Raw genomic sequence first — 19,850 nt, 5'->3', positions numbered from 1 at the left:
CTTTGTTTGCTGATACTGTTGCTAGTCATTCTTATTTTCATCAAAATGCCAAATCGCTTGCAAAGCAATTTAAAATTTCATTATCTCAAGTCCGGGATATTGTCCGTGCTTGTCCAGCTTGTCAGCAACTGGCAGTTCCCTTTCCAGTAGGTGTCAACCCACGAGGAACTCAAGCTAATCAAATTTGGCAAATGGATGTAACTCAATTTTCAACCTTTAAGCCATACTGTTATCTTCATACGTCTATTGACACTCATTCACACTTCCTTTGGGTTACTGCTTCAAAACATGAACTTACTTCAGATGTTATTTCTCATTGCCTATCCTCTTTTGCTGTAATGGGTCGGCCTTCTCAGTTTAAAACTGACAATTGCCCCACTTATATTAGTAAGGAATTTCAAACCTTTTGTCAGAAATGGAATATTACTTTAGTGCACGGAATTCCTTACAACTCTCAGGGTCAAGCTGTAGTTGAGCGAGCTCATTGTACTTTTAAGGCATTGCTTCAGAAACAATTACAAACTGAGTCTGGCCCTTACCATCTGCGAAAGATTCAAAATCTCATTGCTGTAGCATTATATACTTGGAATTATTTAACCTTTTTAGATTCTCTTGCAGACTCACCTGTTAATTTGCATTTTCGAACTACTGAATCTTTAGCAAGGCCTTTGGTAAAGTATCACCAAGCTCCAGATCCAACCTGGAAAGGCCCTACACCGCTGATCACCTGGGGTCGCGGTTACGCCGCCGTGGAAGATCCTTCTACTCGACAAGCAGTGTGGATTCCAGTGCGCTGTGTTCATCCGTATAATGGCATGGCACCAGGGCCTTCACAACCCGATTCCGGATTTCAATCTTCATCTGAACACGGAAGTCCATCTTCCAAGGTTGACGCGCCCGCAACCCATCACTTGGGGCCAGGTTAAATCTACTATATATCAAGCTCAACAACTGCAACAGGCCTCATTACCTCAGACTCCTGAAAATCTTGTTGCTGCTGTTTTTGCTATTATTACTGCTAACTCTGTTACCATTTTACTTTGTATTTTCTTGTTTATGGTTAATGGTGTTTCTGCTCAAAATGACACTTCTGTGGTTCGTCTTAACCCTAATTTGTGGGTTCGTCATGCCCAATACATGTTTATGACCCATGGCACAAATATTACTTTATACTATGAGCCCCCAATGGCATTTGGTCAAATTTCTTTTACCCCTAACTTGATCATGTCTTCTACATTTATTGTGTCACAACTACAATTTATTTCACACCCCTGGCTATTTTCTACACCCCCTATATGCAATTGAATTCTGTCCGTTGGCGTTACTTGAAAGTTAGTCAATTTACAAGGGGTCTGTGTTTCTGTTGTCACGCTAAACACACTTGGCTTCATAATTGGTCTGATTATGATGCTGCTCAGCACATATTTAAAAAGCTAGGGAATTATAGTTATTGTTCTGACTACTATTGGTTGTCAGGTACCTTTAATTCTTCTTTGCATGGAATTAATATAGCTCCTGATATGTATCCTGACAATTTTCCTATTTTTAATGCCTCTGATCAATCTAATACAGGATCGATATGCGCTGGTTGGCAGCTTAAGGATCCTAATATGTGGTTCTTTTTTGATAAATATGCTACTAATGTTCACCCTCAGAATTATCAATGTGCAACTATAGGTTATTTTACTCTACCTGTTCAAATAGGTACGCTCCCATCAACTCGACAGCGGCGTTCCTCTCTGGGGCCTACATGTAATGATGAAGTCATTATTGACACACAATTGTCTTCTGGGTCTACATTTGGCCGTGCATTGGCAGGGGCCGTTACAGGAGTCCTTACTCTAGGCTCTTATCCTGGCATAATTGCTCAAGAAAACAGACGATCTATTCTTAGTCTCACCTGCAGACTTGAAAAACCCATCAATGCTACCGCTGCTATTATTCGTGATTTGCAGCATGAAATAGAAGACTTAAATCAAGATGTCTTACAGCAGCGTTTTGCCATAGACTATCTTTTAGCCCGTCAGGGAGGGTTCGGTACGTTAGTTGGACGCCGTGGATGTGCTGTGCATTTTCATTCTTTGAATAAAACTATTGAGGATGAGCTTGCCAATTTACAATCATACATTCAAAATAACATCCATGCTCATTACTCACCTTTTGAGTGGCTAACCAATTGGCTCCCTGATTGGTCTTGGCTCAGACAGTTTTTCTTTTATGCTATTATTACAATTATTATTGTACTAATTGCAACCTGTTGTTTTATTCAATGTATTCCAAATTTATTCGCATTGTTTTGTCCCACTTCCCCCTCTCTTAACCCTCTACAATTGCGATACATTTATAAATCTTTGAATCCTCCATTTAAAATAAAAAACGAGGATATGTAGAGTTGTAATTGCAGGAATGTTCCAATCTTGGATGGCAAACCTCAGATAAAGAATGTTTCCAAGCAAATACAACTCAGGCAAACAAAATCACTAATCTATGGATAAAGGAGGATTAGAGAGGGGAAGTAGACATATGTTAAGACTTTAACTAGAGATAATTAATTGTATGGATTACTGTACTAAACAGTAACGAAAGTTAAGCAGTAACCAAAGTTAACCAATGATGGAGGATAACTAAAAATGTATATAAATGCAAGACTATACTCCAATAAAGATCATCATCATAATTCAGTTGTTCATGATCAAACAACTCGACTGCCTCGTCATTACAACAGATATGAACCTTAACATTGTGAGACATGCTTACAGATGAGACATGCCTTCAAGCATTTCACCTGCATTTTAAATGCATTTTGGCTTAATTCCCAGATGTAATTTTTGGTGGAACTTATAAATACGATATCATCAAAGGCTTTTTCACTGTTACCATATATATTTTTAAAGAACATTCCTAAGTCAGCAATGAAAGAAACCTCTTTTTTTAAAAAAAAAAAAGCCTCAAATTTATTCATTAGCCTTTAGCAAGGACATTCATTGCAAAGTATCTTGAAAACCATGAAAGAACAGTCCGATGAATATTTTAAAAAAAAACATTCATGAAACCCAAACCAAAACAAATTGTGGAACAATCGAAAGACAGAGTGAGAAATGAGAGAAGTTTCATTTACATTAAATCCAACTGCATGAGACAAGTTTACATTTGGCAGTGATTATATATACTTTGCAATTTCAGCATGAACAATTTCAAAATTCTACGACAGTCAGTGAGATTATTTCACCATGTTGATCAGCACCAGATTTTAGATCTCTTAGGATGGTAGAAAGTTGTTTGAGAAAAGATTGCTTATAGAAGTTTTCTCTATATCAGTGTTTCTCAACTTTGGCAATTTGAGTGGACTTCAACTCGCAGAATTCCCCAGCCATGCTGGCTGGAGAATTCTGGGAGTTGAAATCCACACACCTTCAAGTTGCCAAGCTTGAGAAACACTGCTTTATATCATCATTTTCCTGATCTAGCTCAACTCATGTATATACAGTGTGACCATAATTAGCTGCCTGTGTATAGGAAAAGAAGCACCAGAAATGGATCAATGGAAAATTCAGCTCCTTCTCTAGAGTAGGACAAAATATCCAGCAAAATATGAGCTATGAACTTCTCTGTTCACTACTGAGTCTCAAACAGTTCTCAAAGTGGAGCATGGGATCAATTCTGCCCCTCCAAATAAGTATTAATTTTTCTCTGTCTAGTTTTGTAAAATCCATACCTAACTATCGTTCTTTGAATATCCAACTATTTGCAATATACAATAAAAAATATGTAAAGACTGAAAAGTTTCAAGATATAGATGATGTCCTTATGTGCCTATGTAGATTACAGACTCCTTCAGGTTTACTTGATTTGTGTATTTACAATCAAAAAGGAGATATACAGGTAGTCCTTGACTTATGACTGGTCACTTAATGACCGTTCAAAGTTACAACAGTCTTCCCCTTACTTACAACCTGTTTTTAAACTTACAATGGCTACATCCATCCTATTGTGCATGATCCCATGACTGCATTTTTGGCACTCTGCAGCCATCTCACCTTGACAGCCATTTGCAGTCATGTGACCACGATTTGCTGATTTCACCCATTGGGGAAAATGGATTTGCTTAACAACTGCTACAAAAAATGTAAAAAAAATTGGATCTGGTCACATGATGCCTCAATTTATGACTGCAATGACTTATGACTATAATTCTGGGCTTAGTTACAGTTGTAAGTCGAGGACTACCTGTATTAGTGATTTCACAGTCATTACATGACAAAGGGAATGCGTCCCACTTCATTATTCAATCAATATCTGCTTTTTTCTTCTTCTAAACATTTTTATCAAGAATACAAATTCATACCTACATTTAAGGACAGCCCCAAGTATGATTCAGTAAAACATTCTGCCACTCTTTAAAAGGCAGGTTTTTCCCCCCAGTTGTCATTTTCCTGTAACATGGCACATTTTAATACTATCCACAGATATAAAATCCTTTGTTTTAAAAAGAAGCTAGAAATTGTCAGGCAAAAAAGGGAATAAATCAAGTTTTTCACTGAGCTCATAAAAAAGAAGAAATAAGAGAACACGCAATTCCCTAACCCAATCTTTAAGGCCCTCACAGTTCTAACACAGTAAAAGCTGACAACAATAAAGCTAGAGGGTGGGATTTAGTATCAGTCCTCTCCGTTGGTTGATGGTCACTGAAACATTTTTCAAACTTGGCAACTTTTAAGAAGTGTGGACTTCCCAGAATTCCTCAGCCGGGAGAATTCAGGAAGTTGAAGTCCATGCATCTTAAAGTTGCCAAGTTGGAAAAACACTGATCTAAGATGCCGACTATGCAAAATTAGGAAAAGCTAAATTGTGATTGTGTTGTGAAAATCCCGAACCAAAACAATCTCAATCATTTTTGTGAACCAACACATCACATTGTCCTAATACAACCTATTTGCTTAAATATAGATCATGTCAACCTTAAATTTGAATTTTCTATGCATCTAAACTTAAGATTTTGTATAAAATCAGCCAAAGAACTGGAATGCATTTGTTTCTTCTCATGCTGACAACTAGCTTTTGAAAAGAAAAGGAAAAGAAGATCCCAAGGTATTGTTTTAAATTTTCTCTTGCGTGATCTTAAAACAACTGAAAATTGAATTTACCCAAACTGTAAAGCACACAACAAACACATTGGAAAGTGGAAATATTTTGGCACAATCATTTTTCTTCTACTCTTTAAATGTAACAACAGATGCATCATCTTAAGAAACATGAAGACAAGAAAAGCAGCGATAAATCCATTTTTTAGCTTACAGTTGCGGTGAGCAGCCTTTGGCAACAGATCACACAGCAATAGCACTAGACATATATACCGCTTCACAGTGCTTTACAGCCCTCTAAATGGTTTACAGAGTCAACTTATTCCCCTCAACAATCTGGGTCCTCATTTTACCGACCTCAGAAGGATAGAAGGCTGAGTCAACCTTCAGCTGGTCAGGATCAAACTCCTGACAGTGGGCAGAATTAGCCTGCAATACTGCATTCTGTGCCACCACACCCTAGCCAATTTGTGGCCACAACCCACAATGCCTGAAAATCACTCTGCAAATCACTAATGTCCAGCAATAGAGGATATTTAGTTTTCTTTTTTAAAAACAGCAGGCATTAAGATAGATGTGTCAGTGCACCAAGTAGTTAAGAAGAAAAGATACAAGGAAGAATTGTTAAGTCCAATCCCACCCAGTCTGCAAATAGGTCATTAGACGCCCCTTGTAAATTCCCTTGGAAGCGTAATAATTTTAGCAAACAAGGTTGCCTATCCCCGTTTAAGAGAAAGAAGACACTATATTCCCTTATCCAAAGCAAAAAAGGTACGCTAGCCAGAGATTCTCCAAGAGAGGAAAATCAAAGTGAGCATTCCAAGGACAAGATAACTGGAGGACAAGACGAATGAAGGCAGACACCAATTTTAAGTCTGCTGCGATAGCTCACATGGTAAGACACTGGGTCTGTGCACCGTTGAGGTCAGCAGCTCGGCGGCTCAATTCCTATGAGCGAATAAACTGCGCAGGAACAAGAAAGAGGCCTCCCCTGAATGCCAACCGGTATTCAGGAGTCCCGTGGGCAAAGATAACACCGCCCAAAAAATCCCTTTCACAGAGGCAGCCAGTCACCTTGGTGATCCCTGGTTAACATGTGCCATACGCTAAATAAATAAAGTCCACTGGTGTCTACAATCCTTATTCACATGTTCCCCCTGCTTTTCATTGCACATATAGAAGCATCAACCATCCTCTTTTCTTCATATATGAAACTGGGTTGATTTCCTCTCATTTCTTTATGAGAAGAGACCATAGCTACAGTCAAAACATTGCATGGAGACAAAACATTGTCTGTGGAGATCAACTGCCAGAATTCCTATGGTGGCTGAGAAATTCTGGGAGCTGAAGTCCACAAGTCTTAACGTTGCCAAATTTGGAGACCCTGATCCAGGTCATGGCTGTCCCGTGGGGCTCAACCGCTGTCCTACCCCAAGGCCTGGGAGAAGAGCAAGGTTTTCAAAGGGTTTCTGAACATCCAGGGGGAAGCCCCGTGGATTTCTGTGGGGATCTTAATCCAGAGAACTGGAACTGTGATAGGAAAAACATGCTTCCTGGATCTTGGCCGAGGGCATTGTGGAATCAGAGGGACCAATCTTACCAAGGGAGCAGAAATGATCAGAGATAACTGGTTCCTCAAATGACTACATCCAATGCTACAAAAGGCTTTTGGGATGGTAACCAGCCTCTTGAATTATACAGATAGCCCTTAACTTACAACAGTTCATTTAGTGACTGCTCAAAGTTACAATGGCACCGAAGAGTGACTTAAGACCATTTTTCTCAGTTATGACCTTTGCAGCATCCCCACGATCACGTGATCAAAACTCAGATGCTTGGCAACGGATTCATATTTATGACAGTCACATTGTCCCAAAATCACACGATCCCCTTTTGTGACCTTCTGCAAAGTCAATGGGGAAGCCAGATTCACTTAACAACCAGGTTACTATCTTACCAACTGCAGTGATTCACTTAGCAACTGAGCTAAGAAAGGTCATAAAATTGGGCAAAATTCACTTAACAGTCGTCTCAACTAACAGAAATTTTGAGCTGAATTGTGGTCACAAGTTGAGGACTTCCCGTACTTGGAAGCTAACTGATAAGCAATGGAGCTCATTGAACAGTGGTGTCACACGGCCTGATTATGGCACTTCCCATTATTGCCTGCACTAACGCCTTCTGAACCAGTGGTAGCCTCCAAGGGTCTTCAAGAGCAGCTGCATGTCAACTGCATAGCTGCACTCCAGTTGTGAGGTGCCATGGGCTGCCTCCTGATCCAGGAATAAATGCCACTGGCCGATTAAATGGAGGTCATGGTGCTTTTTCAAGAGGCAACTGGACTTTCTGGTTTTTCTTTGAAGATCTTTTGCTTCTCATCCAAGAAGCTTCTTCAGATGAGAAGCGAGACATCTTCAAAGAAAAACCAGAAAGTCCAGTTGCCTCTTGAAAAAAGCACCTTACACGGGTCTTTTCTTGGCCACAGTGGCCACGTGTTCTTCAGACAGGAGCTTTGAGTCCAAAGCAATCTACTGTCTCCAAGATTGCACACTAGTCGTAATGAGCTGCAAAAATAACCTTGAGGAGAAGCAGCAGCCACAGCCAAGGAATGGTCAGATAAGAGAAATCTGAATCCAAAGCAGGAATGTAACTTGAAAAACTCTCCCAGACTGGACCCTCCCTAGTTTTCTTCAGGAGAAAGGCGGGGAGGGGGAGGCACAGTGAGAGTTGAAAGATTATATTACTGTAACCTTACAATAAAACTCATCTTAATATTTATAACTTTGGTGTTCAACCTCAAAGAGGCAGTCTTGAATAAGAAAGTGTCACCCTATATTTATATAACATTTTTTTTGTTTTTTGTTTGTCAGTCACTCAGAACTGCATCTGTCAGCTGGGCAGCCATATAAATCAATTTAAATAAATAAATAAATAAATCCAAAGAGTCGGAAAGTCCTCCGGACAAGGGGGGGATGGACAAACATCTAGAACTAGTTCAAGTGTTGTCAGAATTGAGCCCGAGTCTGTTCCTTTGCATTCAGACCTACCCAGACTCAAGACATCGGAAAAGAACATTGAGCAGCATCTGTTGGAAGAGTTGGGTCAAGGTGTACAGTTTGGTACCATCAGCAAACTGATGAGTGTGGACATCAAACCAATGGATGGGTTCAGCCAGTGGTTCTGTGTAGATCAGGGGTCTTCAAACTTCCACAAGGTGAAGTCCACAAGTCTTTGTGGGCAAGTTTGGAGACCCCTGATGTAGTTGTTGAAACAAAAGGGGCAAAAGCCCCAGAGCACCCACAGGATGACAGGCCAAAGACTTGATCTCTGTTAATGCCATGTAGAAGCCACCAGAACAAGAAAACCATCATAATCTGGTGCCCACCACTTCAAATCCCCACAGCCAATCCAAAAGTACTATAATTAGCAGTATCTCAATCAACTAAGAGGTCAAGGAACATTGGACCAACACTCCAATGTCTCTCATCCAAGTTCTATCACAGCTTATCCCCAAGTGCAACCAATGCAATCTTTGGACTATGTTCCAAGCTGAAACTGATCCAAATAATCCATTTCCAAATAATCCAGGAACCTCTGAAGCTATTGCCTGACCATATTTCCCACAGCTTAAACAAGGAAGGCTGAGGAACTGGATAAAAATTGTCCAGGACTGCTTGGTCCAATGATGACTTCTTGAGGGAAGCACACACTAAAAACCTGAAGGAACCACTGCAACAAAACTCTTTTATCTTGATGCAAATCATCTTTGGATGAGTGGAAAGCCCTTCCATGGGTCCCAAACAAATGTGCGTGTTCCCGTGTTATGTAGACTTTCAACTACAGAATTGGTCAACCAACCCTTAGAAAAATGAACCACCACCCCAGAAATGAGAAAGCGGAGCAAGCCTCAGATTTTGTGACCTACGTCCTTTCATTTCAATGTTCCAAGAATGAGGAGGTCATAATGCTGAGCTGAACCATTTTAGATGGGCAACAAGGAAGGTTTGGGAAGGTTTGCAGACTTTTATTTCCTTCATTCCTCCTCCTGATATTGTATCAGTATGTGTGAATGACCTTGGGAGACAGAAGAAGAGTTGCAGCTTAGACCACCATCATAAAAAAGAGATCTCAGTCCACGAAAGGAAAAGGGACATGGAAAAAATCTCAGAAGGAACCCTCCCTAGTTTCTGGAGAATAAAAGGAAAGGAGGGGGTTAATACAGGTAGTCCTTGACTTACAAGTGTGTTTAGTAACCATTCAAAACCACAACGGCACTGAAAAATGTGACATGACCGTTGTTCATATGACTGCTGTGGCATCCTTGTGGCCGGGTGATCAAAATTCAGGTGCTTAGCATCCGATTCATATTTTGGACCATTGCAGAGTCCCGAGGTCCTTTTGCGACCTTCTGACAAGCAATGTCATTGGGGAAATTAGATTCACTTTACAACCATGTTACTAATGTAACAACTGTAATGATTCATTTAACAGTGGCAAGAAAGGTCATAAAATGGGCCAAACTCACTTAACAAATGTCTCACTTAGAAACAGAAATTTTGCTTTCAATTGTGGTCGTAAGTCGAGGACAGCCTGTACTTTCAGATGTGCAAGATTCTGTGAATGTAATCTTACAACAGAGATACAGCTGGTGCTTGGACTTGTGCTAGTTATCTGGGCTCCCTCAAAGAGCTAATGGACGTTTGTTTTTCTGCATGCACCAAGTATATTACAAGGGAACCATCAAAGACAGTTTCCATCTAGCTGTCAGAACAATTTTTCCTTTGGTGTAATGTATGGTGCTATGCAAATTGCCATCTTTACTCTATTCCTTGAGCCTTGAAAGTTATCAAATCAAAAATGTCCGATCAACTAAGGCTATAAGAGAGATCGTAACATGAGGAGATCCATTCCAGCTCTATTACGCCACCTTCCGTGGTTGCCCATCCTCACAATTCAGCCAACATTCCCTTGCAACAATTCACATTTGTTTTCAGAGGCCACAACACCGAAATCAGAAACCCCTTTAGAACGAGATCAGATGCAAAGTCTTAAGCACCCTAGTATATTATAAAATTGGTTTTCTTTAGGGGAAAAAAAAACATTTCTATAAATATTCACAATTCGAAGGCTAACAAATACATATCTGTAGACAGACATTCTTATTAGTTTGAATACCTATGATACACCCCTTTCCCCCAAACAAAAAAAGATAAGTGTTTACACCATTTAACAAATTCCACAAGATGTCTTTGGTGATATATTCAAAAGGAAGAAAGAACTATGTGCACGCCACACCAAACCCAACATACCCGAAAGCATCAATCCATGAACAAAACACTTTACAATGAACTTTATCATCCTATCGGCAGCACAATCGTTTGCAGCAATTGAAAACAGAGGTCCCTTCAACAGATCATGCCTCTCAATTCCACCCACCCCATTTCAGAAATTCCAGGTAGGCAACATTTGGAGGAACTTCAAGTGTTGATGGCCCCACCACACCACACCACGGTCAATGAGATGCCGTTCGGCTTGGAATCACCCAGGTTTGCAGTCAGGGATACGGGATCCAAACACTGGCCAATGGTCATATTGGCTAAAAGCAACAGGGGGTATTGCTCTGGGTACCAAGATGTGCCATTCAAAAGGAAAGCCGTTAACAAACAGGCTACCGTTGGGCTCAGTCACACCCAGTTTGATGTGCCATCAAATGTTTGGGGGGAGGTTTCAGATATTTTCAAGTAAATCTTCCCACCAAGTTGGAATCCTGAGAAGGAGATGGCAAATTGATGGGAAGTAGCAAAGTCCAAGACCAGAAGAGTCTGAGAAAATGGAGATCAGATGGAAAACGTATTCCCAAACATTGGAGATGGGAAGGCAGGGTTTCCAAGGTGCCATGACGTAACTTGCAAGTTCACACCCCCACTCCCAAAAATTAACATGGCAGGGAGATCTCCCTGAAGGCTTTCAAGAAGGGAATGGACAGACACGTGTCTGAAATGGTATAGGGTCTCCTGTTTGAACAGGGGGTTGGACTAGAAGACCTCAAGGTCCCTTCCAACTGTGTTGTTATTATTAAGAAGACTTTTCTGCCCAATGTGCTTGTTTGCACCAAACACTGAAAGCCTGTCCTTTATTTTATTTTTATTCAAGACTTCAGGACTTCAAGCTTTTCCCCTCTGCTGGTAGTCCTCGACTTACAACCATTGATTTAATGTTTGATTTAAAGTTATGATAACACTGAAAAACTGACATGTTTTTCCCATTTAAAACTATTGCAGCATCCCTGTGGTCATGTGATCAAAATTCAGCCACTTGGCAACTGACTCACACTTATGACGGTTGCTGTGTCCCAGGATCACGTGGTTACTTTTTGCAACTTTCTGACAAGCAAAATCAATGGGAAAGCCAGATTCACTTAACGACTGCAGTGATTCACTTCACAATTGTGGCGAGCAAGGTTGTAAAATGAAGCAAACCTCACTTAACAATTGTCTCGCTTAGCAACATAAATTTTGGGCTGCATTGTGGTCATAAGTCAAGGACTACCTGTAATAGCTTTGTTCCCCCTTTATTACCAGATTTCAGCTTTTCTGTCTCTAGGGATGGCTACTCCCAAATGGGAAATCCTCGATTTACTACAAACGGAGGCAGCATTTTTATGGCCAAGAGCCCCATTTTCTTCTTCTCCAGAGCAGCATCCAGAAGAGGACAGCATCAAATATTCTACTTCCTATTCAGAGGGAGAACTTAAATGATACGCCCCAAGCTTATCATTTAAGGTTATCACAATGATTTTGTTTTTCATTCCCATTTCTTTAAAAAGTAAAATCTCACTATCTAATTTCAGGGACCAGGATTCGAGGGCTCCCCGGCAGCCAAATGAAGAAGAAGGGGGGATCATCACAAATAGCTTGTCAACTTATTTGTCATCGTGCAGAAGTTGGACCAGCTCTTGCTCTGCCTGCGAACTTTTTTGGGGGGAAAAATTCATCGATCTTTGTGCAAAAAAGATTCTGAAACCTTCTAATCAGACTTTCAAAGTTTGTCTCAGTTGTGAATTCTGAACGCCACCATGAAAAAAGTGTTGCATGGATTGCTAAAGCTGACACTCCCTGACGTTCTCCTGCACAAACTTCTGCAAATATTAATAAAGAATATTTGTGGTTCAAATCATCCTTGATGTTTTCTGAGCTTTTCTTACAGACATTTCCTTACCCAAGGTAGGCAAAATCATCAATGTTACTTATACTTCATTAGCACTGATAATATTACCTAGTTTGGGTAATGAAACGTCTGCAAGAAAACAACCAAGCTCAGAGAGCACCAAGGAGCCCTCATTCCATCCAAGATACATACAGTATATATCTTGAACCCGTGTCTTTAACGAAGAGACAGACTTGGGAGCTTTTGCCTCATATTACCTGCCCTGCAATATGCACAAATGGGACACAAGACCTGGATTTTCTGGCCAGTCTGACTTGGAAAGAGAAGCAAGTTCTCCCCGTCTGGTCAAGCAAAAAGCTTAGCCTGTGTGTGTGTGTGTGTGTAAATGAAAAATGCACATTGGAATGTCACAATTCCCTGGACACACAACCTTCTTATGTGCAACAGGGACAAGTTGTGATACAGTACAAGACAGTTGTGAGAGGAATTCAGGAGACCAGGTCTACTTTGGCCAACGGATGGAGGCTTTATTTCCTAAGAAGCTTCTCTGCATCCCATATTTCAATGAACAGCCATTCCTAAAAAAAGGATTTCAACAGATATTCTGCCCAGCAGCACTTTGAATCCGATTCCCAGAAATGAACTTTGGTGCACACACACAGAGTCTGGATGTAGCTCATTAAAGCAACTGCATCCTTTCTCTAGATCGGATGGCTTCATTCTGCAATGGCCAGCTGATCCTGGAAAATGGCACAGCGTCTTGAAAGCGCTACGGACAAGGTTCACAAACACACACACAGAGAAACACACAGAAACCAACACCTACTGTACAAGCAAGCCAAGGCTCCTTTCTGGAATCAAACTGGAAGTGCTGCACTGCTCTAAAATTTAACCATAATAAAAAAAAAATAACAGAATTCCGTTACTTTAAAAAAGGGCAGTTTTGCACATGCATTCGGGTTCCCCCTCCTTTTAAAATATGCTTTTTCAGAAGTTGCAAGACCTCAACTGTGTTGACATTACTTTGTTTCAGTATCAATAAGTGTTTTTAATTTTTTAATTGTATGCATGTCTTCTTAGCCCCAAGTAAGATCCTCCTAGAATACATATTTCAGAGCCTTTTTTGGCTCATCTCCCCTCTAATCACATCTTGCCCTAATTTCACTAACAGCCAACTTTTTGCTATTTTGCCCATCCCATCCCTGCAGCCTAATCTCATTGACAAGCACCGGGTCATATAGTTTTCTGCCTCCGCCCGCCCCAAGAGAACCACAGAAGGCCCAACTGAATTGAGCAAGCACACCCTAATGCAGGGTTTTCAAACCTGGGCCATTTCTGGGTGTATTGACTTCAAGTTCCAGAATCCCATAGCCACGTAGCCATTGCTGAGAATTCTGGGAACTGAAATCCTCTCCCCTTCCATTTGCCAAGGTTGGGAAGCGCTGCTGATATGCTGCACAGCTGCGGTCCTATATATCACGAGTGCCAGACTCCCGTTGGCTCAAGGCTATCCAAGACCTTGTGCCCTTTGTCAAAGGCCACATTCCAACCATGGCCCAGGCCAAGACCAGTTCTGGGGGGGGGGGAATAAAAAATGGGTGCTAAGCCTTTGGAAGGCTTAAGGCACTAATTCTGTCCCTAAACTTCCCTCCCAACTAAAAAAGAGAGAGAAAATTGCCCCCACCCACTCTGGAGGTTCTGGACCAAAACAGGTAAGCATGCCAGCACCTCTCTATCTGCATTCCCTTCTACAGGCATCTCCTGGAATAAAAGCAGCTTAGCAGGTGGACTTCCAAGCACGCTTGCCCTCAAAAACTAGGAGTTAACGAGTTTCACCATAAGTAAACCTCTCATTTTGGAAGGTCTTTTGAGCGTTTTGCTCCTCTAAAACACACCACCTAACTTTGGTCACCTAGTTGACTTTTAGAAATTATTTCCGCTCCTCTTCCCATGATGGTGCAACTGGAAATAATCCAGGACTTTATTCCCATCTCCACTTCTGAGACTGTCCCTGTTCTTTCCCGTATCATTTTGTGGATCAAAAGAGAAGTTCCCTCTACCCACACACGTCTGTTTAAGGAGAAACATCAGCACCATTTCACCCAGTTCTCCTAGCTTCAAACCAAAGTCAACAGTCTGCAGTATCTTCTGTATTCTCACAGCTCACCGGAACAAAAGCCCATTCCAATTCAGCTGGAGCCCTATTCACAAAAGCTACTCGTCTAGTTAAGTTCATAGACTAGCTAGCTGGCAGGAAGTGCTTCCCCAATGTTCTGGGTCTAGAGAACATTCCTCAGTGTTCAGTCTTGCCCCTAGAGGTGGTCTCAGCACTGCTTGGTGTGAAGCTGAGATGTTCCCTGAGCCACATCCCCAGGCTTACACACGGACGGCTTGTCAGGGGAGCAAGGAAAATCAAAGCGCAAAGGCAAGTCTAGACCGTTCTCTCCCAAAGGGAGAACCCAAGCATGTTTTTTAGACAGATTGTTCCCACCAGGCCTCTGAGGAGTAGAGCCCTCTGGTGACATCACAGGGGCCTGCAGAAACAGAGTGGAGGGCCTGGTCAATGGTCTCAATGGTGGAAGGACGGGGTGGTTGCTTCTATCTCCTTGAAGGTGTCCAGCTGGTTCCTGGGTGGGATTCTGCCCCAGACGAGCCAAAGGAGGAGCCATGTCAGAGTGCTCCAATACTCCCCAAGGACTTTGAGAGGGGAGTGTATTCCCACCATTCTCTCCCGTTTTTGTTTCTTGCAAGGACAATTCCTCCATGCCATGCGGTACATTCAATCGTCCTGGCCACGAGAAGCCACCAATAGCTTCTTCTCTTTCTCCTAGAGAATGTGGCACATCTTCCTGGCCATTGTCCAATCCAAGAGGACCAGGATCCTTTTTGGAACTGCTCCAGAGCTCAAACGGCCTAAAACTCTTCTTGGATAGCTGCAAGTTTGCCAGCTCAAACTCCAGACTTTTGGTATCAAGGGATCGGCTTCTCCTGCAGGCAGACAGCGGCTCCAGCAGAGGTGGACTCAGCTCCTGAAGTCGAAGATGCCGAGGAAGGCTGGCAGCTCCCCAGTGAAAAGAGATCTGAGGATACTCGGGAAACATTCGGTCATCACATTCAGCAAAGGAGGCTTTGGAGTCATAAGTGTCCCTGAAAGCCTCGAAGGACGCGGTCATGTCCTCGTCTGTGTTCATCTCCAGATGCTCCTCACATTCCCCTTCCCCTTCCTGTTCCACATCGACGATGTCAAAAGTCACCATTGTGGGGAGGTCAGGAAGGTTCTGAGTGAACTCAGAGCCTGAATCGGAGCTTCTAAGACTTTCGGACAGGCTGGCGAAAAGAGTACCGTTGCTGGTGAATTCCACCAAGGCTTGTGAGAAGTTCACGGCTTGTTCTGGTTCTTCACTGTGTTCCTGGCAGGGCTCTTGGGAGTCAGCTCCTGGAGAGCAGCTGTGGTGGCCATGCACTCTGTAGAGAGGGAAGGTCACAGAGTTTCCCGAAGCCAAAGCACGGGAATCAAGCACTGGATGTTCATCGCTGGAGCCCAACTCTGAGCCATTCCCTAATGGCTGAATAAGGCAACTGTTGTGTGCTTTAGTGGTGGTGCTGCTACTATCACAAAGCTTTTCTGGACAGAGCTTCCTGTGGAAATCATCTTCCCAGTCTTGGTTTTCTGCTAGCTTCTTTCCACCGCTTAGACTATCATTCAAAGCACAAAAATTCATTTGCTCACAACCATGGCAACTCGAGCTCTTCCCAACTAAGCTAGTTGTTTGCATTTTACATTCAGACAGCTGCCCTGGTCTCAGGTGTTGGTCTCTTCTAAGCTCCTGGATGTGTTTCAGGGCCGGCTCTCTTTGCATCTCCCAAAAAAGCAGCTGTTTCTGTAGGGTTGCCAGCCTCTGCTCTTCCGTTTCCATTGCCTCACTTTTCTGATCCATCAGCCAGATCAAGTCCTTCTCATCGGGGAGAGCAAAGTCTAAAAACTGGTCAAATATCTTCGAAGGAGACACTTTCCCATCAAACCAGGATCCATCTCCGCAAGATGGGCTCATTAGTGCATCGTCTGGTTCATAGAACTCATAAAGGGCATCTCCGCTGTAGCTGTCCCTTGGAAGGCGGTCCTTTTTTATTTCATCTAAATCATCACCAGCTTCATCTTCAGGACCTGGGGTGATAGAATCGTAGTAGCCCTCATCACTATTGGGAGCAGATTCTTGTTGATCGCTATGTGGTGTCAGAAGGTCTAGATCATTCCTTGTTCCTTCAGGGTATAGATTAACTTCTTGCTTGGCACCATTCATGCCCTGAAGGTCACATTTGGGTATGAGCTCTGGCAGATGTGCTTCGGGGACTGCATCTCCTTTAATGGCTCCTGCCCACACCTGCTGGAGGTACTCTTCTAAATCATCCGGCAGGGCCATTTCCTCCCCTCCACCTTGGTAAGTAACCAAACAAGAGGTCCTCTTGGTCGCATCCCGGCTGCGTTCCACAGACGTTGAGCTCTCCGTGATGCTATCAATATCCGGTTCTGCAATGATATCTCCACAACCGGTGAAGGAGTCAAAGCTTTTAAGGGATGTCACCTCCCCAAACATCAAGCTAAGTTGCTCCCCGGAGGGTACGCAAGGAGGGCTCTTCTCCAGGAACTCTGGTTCAAATGCATCAGGGAGTTCACCGTAGGCAGAGTCAGCACAGACGTCCTCCAGGTTGGGCTGCCCATCTCGAGATTCTTCAGAACACGCTGTTCCTCTATCTGTCTCACCAATGGACCTAACTGGGCTTGAGGCCAAGCAGTCCACCTCTCCTGCCTCATTATGGTCGTCTATTGAAGGCACCGCATCACCGGAGAAATTCTCCGCACATTCTGGCGTCACAGTCCCACTCTGAGGATTCCCACCCAGCCCATTTCCACGTGGCTGTTCTTCGGTCACGGTGTCCCTGAGAGCCCATTCTTGCAGCTCTGTCTTCTCAGGTTCAGCAACTTTGTTCTTCCGATGATGGCGAATGCTGTTAAAAAGCTCCTTCAGCCCCTTTTTGGATCTCGGCAGGAACAAGGACTTCTCCCCTGTCAGCTTCTTTTCAAAGCCTTCAGATCTGCTGGAGAGAAAGTTTGTGGTCTGGGTGAAGCCAACTTTGAGCTCGGCTCCCAAAACAGCACTCTGAGAACTTGGCAGCAGCTGGGGAGAAGGGAAGTCTGGCCCTCCATCCGAGGGACTCCTGAGACAACCAGAACTGGCCTCTTCGTGCACCACGTCACTGATGCCGTCGTGAGTCTTGCTCTTGCTGAGACCCTTTTTGGAGGCTCCCTTGGCCTGGCTTTTATTCTTCCCCCCAAAAAAGCTTGGTAGGGTGCAGATGCTTCTCTTCCCCCCAAAGAATTTAAACGCTGTCTTCTTCAGCTTGCTGGCCGGCGCCTGTTGCCGACTGGGCTCTGCCCCAGCGAAGGAAGCACCACAGGGTTCGGAGAGGTGGCTGGCTGCCCCATTTTCCTCCTGGGACTCTTTTCCATCTTTGACCAAGAGAGACTTGGCCCTGGGATTCTCAACGATGCCTGCAGCTTCTAGGGCAGCCATTCTGGCTTGCATCGCTAAGTGAAGACCAATGACTTCATGGCCTCTTTCGTATCTTTTGACCAAAGCATCATGGGAATTCTAAAAGAAAAAAAAAGGGAAGGGAATGGGGAAGAAAAGAAAAAGAGCATCAAGACAATACACAGAAAACTTGCAATTCTTTAGAACTGGGTTTCTCAACCGTGGCCACTTTAAGACACATGGACGTCAACTCCCAGAATTCCTCAGCCAGTGTTGTGGCTGGGGCATGCTGGGAGTTGAAGTCTATGCATCTTAAAGCAACCAAGGTTGAGAATTCCTGCTTTAGAAGACCCTACAATGGTATGTTGGAATAACCTTGGGAGACCAGGCAAAGAAACGCCACCAGGGAATGGTTACATAAAAGGCAGCTGAGCCCACAGTAGGCGTGTGGGTGGAGCAAGAGTCAGAAGAGACCCTGGCTAGTTTTTGGGTGGACAGAGGGAGAAAAGTACTTTCAGACTTGCAAGATTGATGGCAACCTTATAGACAGACCAGGCAGAAATGTGAATAGAACTAATTCTATTGTATTGTAACCCTACATTAATAGAATGTGTTAAGTCTGATAGTACGGGTTTTCCTCGACTTGCAACGGTTATTTACTAACTGTTCAAAGTTGCAACGGCACCGGAAAAACTTACTTATGGCTGTTTTTCACACTTACAACTGTTGTAGCATCCCTGTGGTCACATGATCAAAATTCAGATGCTTGGCAACAGGTTCATCACAACAGGCCGTGTCCTGGGGTCACGTGATCACATTCTGTGACCTGATGAGCAAAGTCAATGGGGAAGCCAGATTCATTTAACAACGGTGTTACTAAGTTAACAACTGCAGTGATTCACTTAACAATTGTGGCAAGCAAAGTTGTAAAATGGGGCAAAACAACACAAATGTTGGGCTCAATAGTGGTTGTAAGTCGAGGACTGCCTGTACCTTTTCTTCCCACACTGACAGCTGCACAACTAGTCCTATTATTGACTTTTAGTGAGTTAGGGCAGCGGTGGGCAACTAGGGCAACTTTATGACCTATGGACTTGGCTGGCTCAGGAATTCTGGGAGTTGAAGCCCACAGGTTGTAAAGTTGCTATAATTGCCCATCCCTGGATTAGGGAGTCCTTACGTTTCTGAACATCTTAACAAGAAAAAGGGAAAAAAATTCAGGAGCTTTGATGTTACACTGATTAACCACAAAGCAGGAATATCACACTTGTGGCCTTTGATCCATTATTTATGAAGCTCAGTTGTCCAGTGGTCAAATTTCTCATCTTCGGTCATTCAACTTGTAAACAGGCAGAGAGGCAGGTGACTTCAGATGGATGCACAATAACTATTCGCTTCTGCCAACTATTTGTTCTGGCAAAAATCAAAGCAGAATCTACTAAGATTTCTTCCAGTTCTTTGTAAAGGAGAAAATGGAACTATGAACTCTTAATTTCCCAATCCTTATCCTAGAAGGCTCACATATTATTATTTTTCCTTCTTCGGCTGCCTTGAAAACAGACAAAACTTCAAGACCTCAACTATCCCTGTGAGGCAGGTGGTCCTCGACATACAACCACAATTGAGCTCAACATTTCCATTGTTAAGCAAAATAGCTTTTGCCCCATTTTATGACCTTTCTTCACATAGTTGTTAAGTGAACCACTGCAACTATCAAGCTAGTAACACTGGTAAGGCTTCCCCATTGACTCCAAAAGTCACAAAAGGGGATTAGATGACCTTGGAATACTGCAACCGTCATAATATATTACAGGCCAGTTGCCAAGCATCCAGATTTTGATCATGTGACCACGGAATGCTGCAATGGTCATAAGTGTGGAAAATGGTTACCTTTCCAGTGCCATTGTAACTTCGAATGGTCACTAAATGAATGGACGTAAGTGGAGGACTACCCATAGTTAACAATGAAAAATGAAACAACAAAAATGAAAAAAAAAAAAAAAAACAACTGGAAACTTGATCAAATCTTTCCAGCCCAAATCTTTGGGGTGTTTTCTCCCTCAACTGACCC

General features: G+C 42.9%; 1 protein-coding gene across 2 annotated transcripts in view; it reads right to left on the bottom strand.

Annotated features, from left to right (window-relative positions):
- Positions 1 to 2,939: 2,939 nt before the first annotated feature.
- The window catches only part of AMER1 (APC membrane recruitment protein 1), a 29,461-nt gene continuing 12,550 nt past the window's right edge, over positions 2,940 to 19,850 (bottom strand). The window contains exons 2-3 of one of the 2 annotated variants that reach the window (XR_015750691.1): positions 3,437 to 17,899; positions 2,940 to 3,347 (exon numbers count right to left, since the gene is read on the bottom strand). Coding sequence is in view for 1 of the 2 variants with exons in the window: in XM_026678556.2 (XP_026534341.2) it covers positions 14,573 to 17,833 (3,261 nt within the window). In the remaining variant the exon portion in view is untranslated. Of the gene's footprint in view, positions 17,900 to 19,850 lie in introns of both variants that reach the window. The other variant, XM_026678556.2, reaches the window with a different exon arrangement.

The sequence above is a fragment of the Notechis scutatus genome, chromosome 10 (genome assembly GCF_049901735.1).
Source record: "Notechis scutatus isolate UNSWTSFEM ecotype Mainland chromosome 10, rNotScu1.2, whole genome shotgun sequence".
Taxonomy (NCBI): Eukaryota; Metazoa; Chordata; class Lepidosauria; order Squamata; family Elapidae; genus Notechis; species Notechis scutatus.
This window is presented reverse-complemented; position numbering and strand designations above follow the sequence as displayed.